The 12,258-nt window shown below is 38.6% G+C and overlaps 1 protein-coding gene across 1 annotated transcript in view; it reads left to right on the top strand.

The window, feature by feature from the left end:
* The window catches only part of LOC102787717 (ATP binding cassette subfamily C member 2), a 28,702-nt gene that overhangs the window by 4,452 nt on the left and 11,992 nt on the right, over positions 1-12,258 (top strand). Inside the window, 17 exon segments of the mRNA XM_087850236.1 lie at positions 456-596; positions 678-815; positions 999-1,121; positions 1,212-1,267; positions 1,353-1,608; positions 1,754-1,932; positions 5,772-5,949; positions 7,931-8,185; positions 8,665-8,730; positions 8,885-9,022; positions 9,103-9,249; positions 9,329-9,413; positions 9,530-9,596; positions 9,750-9,876; positions 10,841-11,017; positions 11,226-11,393; positions 11,961-12,144. Of these exon segments, the coding sequence (XP_087706362.1) occupies positions 456-596; positions 678-815; positions 999-1,121; positions 1,212-1,267; positions 1,353-1,608; positions 1,754-1,932; positions 5,772-5,949; positions 7,931-8,185; positions 8,665-8,730; positions 8,885-9,022; positions 9,103-9,249; positions 9,329-9,413; positions 9,530-9,596; positions 9,750-9,876; positions 10,841-11,017; positions 11,226-11,393; positions 11,961-12,144 (2,485 nt within the window).

The following is a 12,258-nucleotide window of genomic DNA, read 5'->3' as shown; positions in this document are numbered from 1 at the left end:
CACTGGCCCTCGAGGACTGGGGTAATATAAAAAGAACAATGTTTTTCCAAAGGTCAGTGTAAAAAAAGAGTGTAAACATTGAAGCTAAAACACATGTAGTGTAAATTCTCTGTTAAGGTCAAAAACACCAAGAGGCCATTCTCTGTGAGTTTATATATTATTATAAATGCATATACTGTGTATGAAATGTTCTAACATGGAAAGGACAAGTCATTTACAGCAAAAGGGCAAAGGGATGTCTCATTCCAGCGCTGCGTATTTTAAGCATCTGTTATCACTTCTCTAAAACCTTGAAGGAATGAAGGGAAAGAACTTAGTTTTAAGTATTTGTTATCTCATGAAAAAACAAAAACATAGTATTGGTTAAAAGTTTATGCAAAAGATTATTAAAAAATTTTTTTTGCATAAAATAACATGATTTATTCTCCTGTCTCTTCTGTGTTTTCTTCCTTCAGCTTGTGGCGTCCCTGTTGTTTCTGATGGCCATAGCACACCTGGGAGTCACACTAGGAGAAGATTTTGGTCCAAACAGTGACCAATCTTCAAAAAATGCTGGTGTAAACTACACAAATCCAGTTTTGTTTGCAGTCACATGGGTAAATAGAGCAACCTTTATATTTATTTATTTAAATTTGAAAGGATTTGTTTTTTATGTTCTGATGTGTCTTCTTTGTTAGATCCTTGTCCTGCTTTGCCATGAAGGATTAAGACGGGAAGGAGCAATAGACTCTGCCTCTATTTTCCTCTTCTGGTTGCTCCTTGTAGTGTGTGACATCTTTCCTTTCCAGACCCTCCTACGAGAGGCTCTCAGACTGGTATGAGTGAAGACATGTGATCAAATTGGATTTAAAGTAGAAGACAAATAGTAGATTTACTCAGACATGGTGCAATAACTTGATATGATTGTCTTTTAGCTCTCCATATCTTGAGTAACACACCATTTTCATTTTTCTTCGGGACCCTTTAAAGTATTTCTTTCTCTCATTTTTGGCAATTAGGGCGAGGTCCGTGATGTCCCACGTTTCAGCCTTTTCTACATTTCTTTTGGGCTTGAACTGATTGCACTAGTTCTTTCTATTATGGCTGATATCCCCCCAGAAGCTAAAGACTTTATAAAAAAGGTACCCTTTATTTGTTATTGATTTTGCTTGTTTGTTTTCAGAGGGCAAAGTTCATAAGGAGTCGGACGTTAATCTTGTTTTTATCCACAGAATCCTGAAGCAGGTGCAGCATTTTTGAGCAGAATTACTTTAAACTGGTTAAACAGGTAACATTAAAGTCAGTATAGTAGGAATCTTAACAAGCACCTACATATGTGCTCCATGTCTTCAAAGTTCTCATTGTTTATACAGTATGGTCTTAAAAGGCTACAAACAACCTCTGGTTCAGGAGGACATGTGGGATCTGAATGAGAGTGATAGCACTGCTTTCATCAATGAGCATTTCCAGCATTTCATGAAGCCTGAGTTGGATGCAGCTAGGGTCCGCTTCCAGAACAAGATGAAAAAGAAATCAGCTAAAACCAGAGACAGTGCCCAGGAAGACCCACAGCAAAATGGGCTTTCCAGTGGTCTGGGGAAAGGAGTCAGTCAGGATGTACTAACGATGGTGAGAGCATTCAAACACTTCCACACACATGTACACTATATTGAGCTACAGTCTAAACGGATTTTAATAACACCACTAATCAACATCACTATGTTTTTTTCTGAATAAATCTCATCAACTGTGTTTAAACGATCTGTTCCTTTAGGAGGAAAGGGGGAAGAAAGAAGATGAAAAGAAGAAAAAGGACAATAAGGAGGAAGAGAACTATCCCAATTCATGGCTGATTACCACCATTTACAAGACCTTTAAAAGGATTCTGATTGAATCTTTCTGCTTCAAACTTCTGCAGGATGTGTTAGCCTTTGTCAGTCCTCAGCTCCTTAAGTGAGTAAGATATTACAGAACGTTACAGAAATAAAACAACAGATTTAAGAGAAGAACAATGTTGTGCTTGTACAATGTCGCTGGACTTAAACCAGCAACTCAGCTGTGTTGTACCCTATAGTGGACTACAGTGGTCTCTTAATAGTTCACTGTTCTGACTTTCTGATGCATACTTTTCAAAAAGAAAAGGAAAGTATTGAACCCAGTTCTTTTTATTCTTCTACTGGACAGAGAAGATGCAGACTCAGAGTGGTCAAAGTATTTATAATCATTTTATTCAATATATTATTTTCCGGAAGAGCGATTCGCACGATGGTAAGCATCTGCAGATCTGAAGCATTAGAAGCCTATATAGCCTATATTATTGTCAGTGTTGGGGAGTAACGGATTACATGTACTGCCGTTACGTATTTAAAATACAAAATATGAGTAACTGTATTCCGTTACAGTTACCGTTTAAAAAGGTGGTATTTAGAATACAGTTACTTTGTTGAAATAAATGGATTACACAGCGGTACTTTCCTGTTTCATATTGTGGCGGGTCAGGACTGTTTGGGTTTTGTTTGACAGCTATGTTGTGTTGTTCCAGGTGGTAGCGTTACGGTTGCCATGGTTACAGGGTGACGCTCTCTCTCTGAGTGTTTCCTGGGTGAGAGAGCGCCTTTTTGTTGTTGTTGTGCTAAGCTAATAGGCAGAATGCTACAGGTATAGCTCTAAAGAATGTAGCATCATAGGCAGTGTAGTCGGGTGCTGCAGTGAGAATGGACTGCCATACCCGTTATGTGTCTGTGAGCGAGGGAGGGAGAAAAAGGAAAAGTAGGAGCTGTCATCCAGCAAAAACGGGAGCTGGAAGCATGTAAATATAATAATAACCACTGCAGCCAAGAAGAGTGCCTGACGAGCCCAGTTGTAAGTAAGCTATTAAGACTCGACAGTACACCGTGTTCGTGTTTTCCTCCAAAAACAATAAGTTCCGTTGGAACAGCTTTTCAACGCCTCTCTCTGTCTCAGGCAAGCAAAGTTGACCCAGACAACAAAGTAAAGCTATTTTTCGGCTTTGAGCCAGACACAGAACCCACCATATTAGCCAGAGGTCCCTTTACTACGGACCTTCAGTAACAGTAATAAATCACAGCAATAGTACATTCACGTAGTTGTAAACAGCATGATAATATATTAACAGTGTTGGGAAGGTTTCTTTTAAAATGTATTCCATTACAGAATACAGAATACATGCCCCAAAATGTATTCTGTAACGTATTCCGTTACGTTACTCAATGAGAGTAACGTATTCTGAATACTTTGGATTACTTAATATATTATCATGCTGTTTACAACTACGTGAATGTACTATTGCTGTGATTTATTACTGTTACTGAAGGTCCGCGGCTCCGAACCGTAGTAAAGGGACCTCTGGCTAATACGGTGGGTTCCGTGTCGGGCTCGTAGCCGAAAACTAGCTTTACTTTGTTGTCTGGGTCAACTTTGCTTGCGAGAGACAGAGAGAGGCGTTGAACGGCTGCTCCAACGGAACTTATTGTTTTTGGAGGAAAACACGAACACGGTGTACAGCCGAGTCTTAATAGCTTACTTACAACTGGGCTCGTCAGGCACTCTTCTTGGCTGCAGTGGTTATTATTATATTTACATGCTTCCAGCTCCTGTTTTTGCTGGATGACAGCTCCTACTTTTCCTTTTTCTCCCTCCCTCGCTCACAGACACATAACGTGTATGGCAGTCCATTCTCCCTGCAGCACGGACTACACTGCCTATGATGCTACATTCTTTAGAGCTATACCTGTAGCATTCTGCCTATTAGCTTAGCACAACAACAACAAAAAGGCCTCTCTCACCCAGGAAACACAGAGAGAGAGAGCGTCACCCTGTAACCATGGCAACCGTAACGCTGCCGCCTGGAACAACAGAACGTAGCTGTCAAACAAAACCCAAACAGTCCTGACCCGCGACAATATGAAACAGGGAAGTACCGCCGTGTAATCCATTTATTTCAACAAAGTAACTGTATTCTAAATACCACCTTTTTAAATGGTAACTGTAACGGAATACAGTTACTCATATTTTGTATTTTAAATACGTAACAGCGGTACATGTATTCCGTTACTCCCCAACACTGTATATTAAGTAATCCAAAGTATTCAGAATACGTTACTCTCATTGAGTAACGTAACGGAATACGTTACAGAATACATTTTGGGCCATGTATTCTGTAACCTGTAATGGAATACATTTTAAAAGTAACCTTCCCAACACTGATTATAGTCAGTTCCCTCCTCCTGTTATTTTGGTACTTACACGTCACACACAGCTTTGATCAAAACAACTTCTGCCTACACTCTGCAGCTCTGCGCAAGACTCTCTGTTCTGCACAGTGTTCCAGTCTTGCTTAGCAATTTATGACCTTTAAAACACTTAATGAGTGAAAAGTGGCCTCTTAATATTCTGGCCTGCATAAGACAAAAATAATCAGAAAATAAGTACTAAAAAATATATATATTCCTTAACAAAAGGAAAGGAATTTATACAATTATCTGTCACAGATGTTTGGTTTTTTTTATTCACTTGCAGTTACCTTGTATAATCCTTTGGGTTAACTATTCCCTATTGTCAGTCTGCGGGACCAGCACCCCAATACAGGAAGTCTGGGTCAGCTCTCTGTTTAAGAAGTTCTAATCGCTATATGAGTATTACCCAGCAGGTAATGCAGAGTTCAGATGGGGCTGATGTGGCTCAGGGAGCTCGCCCAGCTTTAATGGTCTCAAAATCATCCGTATGTCTTCCCTGCTTATCTGATAAAATCCAGGGACCCGAGTAGCCTTGCAGTCCTGGCCTCTGTCAGGCACATAGTTACAGCGGCTCCCCTCTTTATTGGTGTGCTTGGTATTTAAGTGGGTTAGCTTTAGAGGGCTTGACAGTAGGCCTCAAGGGTATGTTATGCGTAAAGGGCTGAAGTAACCCGTAAGAGCTATTTACATTAAAATGGGTCAATACTCAGATTTTTACCTGTACTGTTTCACAATGGGTTAAAAGGTGAATTTAATGCTGAGTTTGTTCTTAACATTGGAGAGGACACAGGCACGCCCAGGTCTGAAGATGTGCTTATCTCAGTGTTCTGTAGTCCTATCCTCCGTCAGACACAAAGTTCACTTTGAGATCCAATCTTCTGAACTGTTCATCTCACAGCAGATGAAGGGAAGAGCAAAGAATGCATCTGGGCGCTCTCTTTTATCCTCAGCCAAGTGCCTGTTTGCCCCCCCCCCCCCTTCTCTCTCCTCCTATCTAGTCATTCAAACACATTGCTGACCTAAGATCATCTGATGTCCAACCACACACTATCTATCCGATTTATCAAAGTTTACTTCAACACCACTTCTTTACATTTTCTTCGTAATTCTTAACTTATAAGATCTCATGACATTTGAACATTTAAGAGACATCCTTCACATTGCTGACACCAATAGGTAAAGAACTAAGTTGGATCATGTCTACAGACACAAAATCTAGACTGTTTCACTACTCAAACTACATTTCTCATTTAACATATTGATCAAGCTTATATTTTGATTTATCTTTAAACAAAAATTAAAAAAAACAATAAAAAAAAAATGAGGCTAAAAATAAAGATTAAAACTATAAATCACTTAAAAAAAAAGGGATGTTAAGCCTTTTCACCCTCTCTCTGATGTGATGAGAAGAAGGCAGGGGGTCATTCATAACCGATAACAGGAGTGGCAGGATGAAATGAGGACATTGTTAGATAAGTGCTAAAGATGAAGCAGGAGATTAGCATGTTTTCTTCTTCTTTTTTCTGTTTTTCCTAGATTGATGATCTCGTTCACTCAGGACAAATCCAGATATGCCTGGGAGGGCTATTTGTATGCAGTGTTGCTGATGGTGGTGGCTCTGCTACAGTCTCTGACCCTACAGCAGTATATCCAGCGCTGCAATGTGCTGGGGATGAAGGTTCGCACTGCACTTATGGCTGCTGTGTATAAAAAGGTAAAAACAGGCGTGACAGAACACCATTTATTGACATTGGTGTGAAAAAAAAATCAAATGCTGTATAATATAAATTACTGTTACACATTAGAAGAAAAAAATTACTAGTCATAATTTTCTGCTTAAGTCAGTTGTGTCACGTCCGGTGTGGCAGACGTGTGGAATATATTAGGACCCAAAATGCGGCAGCTCAGGTGCAGGTGAGTATTTATTAAACCAAAAGGAAATACAAACAACAATGGCACTGGGAACATAAAATTAGAACCTAAACTGGGTAAAACTAACAAAACAAACCAGAAACGAAGATGCAGGGAGGTCCGGGGAAATACATACGGAGAGACGCAGGGAGACCGAAGGGAAACAACACAGACGAACCAGCAATGAGGACGAGGTAACACACACTGTTGCTGTGTCCCAATTCGGGGTATGCACGCTTGAAGTACGCACACTACGCGTACTACGTACGGTGCGTACTATAAGTACGAGAAGTGCGGAAGTGAGAGGCTTGTGAAATGGGACGGTATATGCTTCGTCGCGCTGTTCAGGTTGCCTAGCAACCATGATACTAACCGCGAGACACGCTACATACAGCTTTGCTTGACAGAAATGAAGGAGAAAATTGTTTTGTTGGTCAATCATTTTTGTCATGACATCACTGTGATTAGTTGAGTATCTGAGGCTGAAACCACAGGACTGTAAAACATGATTCAAGGGCTTCATTTCTGTACTGAACAGTCATTTAAGATTAGCTAGTAAATAATAATTAGTTAATGTTGTTCATGAGACTAAAGTCATCTCACTATGGTAATGTAAATATAATATGGCCAATATTATAGTATTGTCAGATTATTATGATATATATATATATATATATATATATATATATATATATATATATATATATATATATATATAATCTATATCACTGACTGTCAGCTTGTTGTGTTTGTGGATATATGACTGACTTTAATTATCCATAAAATCATCAGATTCTCTGTAAGATTAAGGTCGACTATATGTATATTTAGAAGTAGAGGCTTTAAAACCAAGTTAATGCTGAAAGTACAAACATCACTAGTGTCACATAACTTTGCCGACATGTGGCCAACAGCAATGTTTTAATGTTCTTTCGTTTTCGGCCGCTCCCTTCTGCCATATTTTGCGGCAAAATTATCCACACCCACCGACGCGCTATGAATTGTGGGATATATGGGACCACGAAGCGTGCACCGGACCACGCTTGATATTTGGGGAAATCGACGGCGCATTTGGAGTATGCATTTGAAGTACACTTCGAATTGGGACAGCCGTCGTCGCGTGGCGGTGACGTAACCGCACTTAAAATGCGTACTTCAAGCGTGCATACCCCGAATTGGGACACAGCATATAAATACACACGCCAGGAATCAGGGGATGGGAAACAGGAGGGGAACACACCTGGAAGACATGACAACTGACGAGGCAGGGGAAATGTAAACAGAACACACTGACAGAGCCCTTCAAAGTAAAACAGGAAACACATACACATAATGACACAGACTCAGAGACGCGGACAAAACACAGAGACCTACTACACTAAGGGAATGCACAAGCAGGGATGACACCAAACAGAGGAACACCACTAAACCCTAGAAAATACAAAACTATCAAAAATAAAAGTACATAACCAAAAACACTGGGTCACCGACCCAGGACCATGACAAGTTATCAGATGTTTCAGTTTTAAATAACTTTTATCAGCACATACTTGTCACAGAAAAACTATTTACATTATTTCTTAAAGAGGGTCAGCTTTGCTTTTTTCAATATATAGGGTTAGAGTATGGTTATGGTTTAAAAGAAAAGTGACACAAAGACCCATCTCCTGCTTTGTTGATGTACTAAAACATACAGAGTAAGAAAAAATATCACTTATATGCTTCTCTTACTTAATTTTCACCCCACTTTCTAATTAATTTGCCCTTTTTATCCCTTTTCTAAGGCATTAGTGGTGTCCAATGACACTCGTAAGGAGTCTACAGTAGGGGAAATGGTGAACCTGATGTCAGCAGATGCCCAGCGCTTCAATGATGTGACCAACTTTATCCACCTGCTGTGGTCCTGCCCTCTGCAGATCATCATATCCATTGTTTTCCTGTGGCTGGAGTTAGGACCTTCTGTGTTGGCAGGACTGGGAGTCATGGTGTTAATAATTCCAACCAATGCACTGCTAGCAACCAAGGCCAGAAAACTACAGGTCAGGGGAAATACTTGCCAAATCTTCTTTGCTTCTGTAAACCTCTGTGCGAGATTCTAAATCAAGATAATTCAAGATGAGATTAAACTGCAAATTTTAAAGTTTTATTCAAGATGTTTAGTATTGCATTGACTGTCTAATAGATTTTGATACAGTCCCCCTCAAAAGTAGTTGGACAACTGAGTGACATAGCATGCAGGCTCAGCTACGTGTCTCACAGTCAACATACAGATTTGCTCTCATAGACCAGTCTCCCTTCTATAAACAGACCAAACATTTCTTTGGAGTTTAATTAATATTAACATTAATGTGAAGAAAGTGATCTAACTGTAACTTTCAACATGCGATTCTTGCTGGTGAAAAAGTTGTTTGTTTGTTTTTTCAAATGAATTACACAGAATAAATTGCTGTTCAAAACACTTTATTTAAGTATTGTCTTATTGCCTGTTTAACATGAGCTACATTGTGTCTCTTTTCAGATAGAGAACATGAACTTTAAAGATAAGAGAATGAAAATCATGAATGAAATTCTAAATGGGATAAAGGTGAGCTCCCTTATTCAGTGTATTCATGGTGTATGTAGATGCCTTCCTTAGATGTAAGACATTGATGCTTCAAGAAACTGCAGTAACTTTGACCATAAGTGCTTCCTTCTGCCTCACTGCCTCCTCCCTGTCTTTTTCTTTTGTCTCCCACCAGATTCTGAAGCTGTATGCTTGGGAGCCATCCTTCCAGAAGCAGGTGGAAGACATTAGAGGGGAAGAACTAAAAGTCATGAAGAAGTTTGCCTACCTACACTCCTTCTCCATTCTTACCTCATGCTGCAGTCCAGCTCTGGTGAGTTCTGTCAGAGAGCTTCGCAGAGATTAGAATCAAATGGTAAACAAACTTTTTTCTTAAACTGTCTGTACTTGCAGGTTTCTCTGGCCACGTTTGCAGTATTTGTTAGTGTGAGCAATGATAATGTGTTAACTGCTGAGAAAGCTTTTACTTCCATCTCTCTCTTCAACATCCTCCGAGCTCCTCTTACCATGCTGCCCACGCTCATTGCTTCCATTGTACAAGTAAGTGAACAGAGCTACATCACGCACATGTATCAAGCCTGTGATGAAATCAAACTTAACCTGTTCTTTGAATTTTCAGACAGCAGTGTCTAAGAAGCGCCTGGAGAAGTTTCTGGCAGGGGAAGACATCGACAGTGACATTGTGCGCCAAGACCCCAGTTTCAGTATGTTCACCATTAGAATTTGCACTTTTCTACAGCTGAAGATTGAAGCTTAGTCACAGTTTTTATGTGTGCGGTTCATCTGTTAAGCTCTGTCTTGGTCTGTGTTCATTTTTTAGATACTGCTGTGAGCATATGTGATGGTTCCTTTGCTTGGGAAAAAGATGCAAAGCCTCTGCTGAAAGAGTATGTCTGTGTTGGTCATCAAAAAGTTACTAGTTAACTTAATTAACTGTGAGATGTTCACCGGGATTTTTTAGCATTGCTTCAGTTTTTCGAGTCTGTTTATTTGCCCCTGATGTGTTCACAGCATTGAGTATAGTTATTATGTGTGTCCAGTGTGAATTTGGACATTGAGCCTGGTCGGTTGGTTGCTGTAGTGGGAGCTGTTGGGTCAGGAAAGTCGTCTCTTATGTCAGCCCTCCTTGGAGAGATGCACAGTACCAAAGGTTTTATCAACATTATGGTAATGACTTTTTTCCCCTTTGTATTTATCAGTGTGCATTAAAAAAAAACATGGAAAATCCATAACATCGAACTACGTCTTAACTAAAATAACATAAATGTTCACACAAATGTTTTTTTGTTTTTTTAACTCAACATGTAGCATGACTGTGGCATAATCAAATTAAGTTTGCTTCAGTTTTTACTTCAGCGCCTTCGCTCATCTCTCACGAAGGCAGACTTTTTCAGGAGATTATCAGAATCAGAATACTTTATTATTCCATGAGGAAATTATGTTCCTTATTTTTTTGGTTTTTAAATACAGAGAAATTCAATGTTGATTGAATCATTTACTCAGTTTCTTTAATGACTAAAAGTATAAAATTCCTCTATATAGCAGTACCTTTATGCATTCTCAATCATCCAGATAAGGAAATCCCAAAAAGTTCATAGTGTATTCAGACTCATAGTGTCCCACTGAAAACAATATGTCTACATGAAAAGCATAAACGTTTTGTGATCTACATAGTAGTAGTTACATTCAAGGAGGACAAAAAGCGTAGAATTTAACAATCACAATACAATATTTTAATTTTTTTTTTTTAAATAATTCACCAATTAAACATTAAAGACTTTAAGAAACAAAGTAAAGATGCAGAAATTTAAAAAAAACATCACCAGCCTAATTCATTCAAGCCAGTTTTGATAATCTGGTCTAAACTCATCAGTATTGAAGGAGAAAACAGCTGAATAAAGAAGTATATTTCTGCACAAATTTTGTGAAATGGAGGCAGATGATTTGCTTATAACTCAAACCATTTTACCCACAGAATAAACTGTTCTCTTAGATTTCCAGTAAAATTATTTGTTTTTCACCTGGCAACTGTAGTGTTTGGTCTGGATAAAAACGTGTGGATGCCATTTTTTTATGATAAGATAGATGTAGTGAGACATCTGTAATTGAGTCATAATTTGTTTCTTTCCAGGGCTCTCTTGCTTTTGTACCGCAGCAAGCCTGGATCCAAAATGCTACTTTGAAGGATAATATCTTGTTTGGATCTCCACATGAGGAAGAGATCTTCAAAAAAGTCATACAGGCCTGTGCTCTTGCCCTTGACCTTGAGCTGCTGCCTGGAGGAGACCTCACTGAGATTGGAGAGAAAGTGAGTTACACTTTGAACGGTTCAGGTTTTTGGTTACACAAGTATTTTTCCTGTATGCAAATGCAGTGTATGGCGTTTATTGTAAACACATGTAAAATATTTGTTTCTTAAATACATAAAAAAAGTAACAAAACAGAAGAGCTCTTCTGATTATAAAGGAAAGGCTAAAAGAGTGTGTCTCTTTTCCCCTCCTTTCTTCTCTTTTCAGGGCAGCAATCTCTCAGGGGGTCAAAAGCAGCGTGTGAGCTTAGCCAGAGCAGTCTACAGTCAGGCTGATATTTATCTATTAGATGACCCTTTGTCTGCTGTGGACTCCCATGTAGGAAAGCATCTATTTGAAAATGTAATTGGACCCAATGGAATACTTAAAGACAAGGTTTGTGCTTAAAAACATATGCTAAACATTTTACTTTAAAATTAATTTTTTAAATAGAAATCAGTCTTTAAAGTGAAAAAAAACTCGACTATTTCCCATTTAATTTCTTCTGATGAATCTTGACAAATACTTTCTGCACAGGATAGTCCAGCTGTTACTTGCTTGGAAAACATGGTGTCTAATTTATTGTATTTTACCTCATTTTACCCAGGACCCGAGCATTACGTAGAGGTTACAATAGGCTAAATATCACACTAAATGACCAAGATAACGGAATAGCTAATTATGAAAGGTTAGGAATAAAAGCCACTCGGAAATGGAATTACAAGTTAGAAAAGGTTTGGCTTTATAACTGATTTTTAAATGATTAAACCAATTATTGTTAATTCAGTCTGTGAACGGAAACATATTCTCTTTTTGATAAATACAATTTATAAACATATTTAAACATAATTTGTTTTTTTCCTTTCTTTTCCTTTAATACTTAACAATGTTTTTCTAAATCCTATCTAACCCTATTTGATTGGTGAATTCAAACTTCAGTCTCGTATATCTCTGACCATACAGACTCGTATCCTGGTGACTCATGGCATAAGCTTCCTGCCATACGTGGATGAAATAGTGGTTTTGGAGAATGGAGTCATTTCTGAAGTTGGATCCTATGAAAACCTTCGTGCCAGTGGAGGAACTTTTTCTAAGTTTCTTGACACATATGCCACTGAGCAGAACAATCAGAGAAATTCAGAAACAGGTGATTACAACCTTTTCTTAGTATATTAGAAATATAATCTGCACACATCATATGTTTTTGTTAGCTGTAAAACCAAAACCTATGCTAAAATTATACATCACAAATATGAATGAA

Source organism: Neolamprologus brichardi, chromosome 13, assembly GCF_056152115.1.
Source record: "Neolamprologus brichardi isolate AB-2024 chromosome 13, ASM5615211v1, whole genome shotgun sequence".
In the NCBI taxonomy this organism is placed as follows: Eukaryota; Metazoa; Chordata; class Actinopteri; order Cichliformes; family Cichlidae; genus Neolamprologus; species Neolamprologus brichardi.
This window is presented reverse-complemented; position numbering and strand designations above follow the sequence as displayed.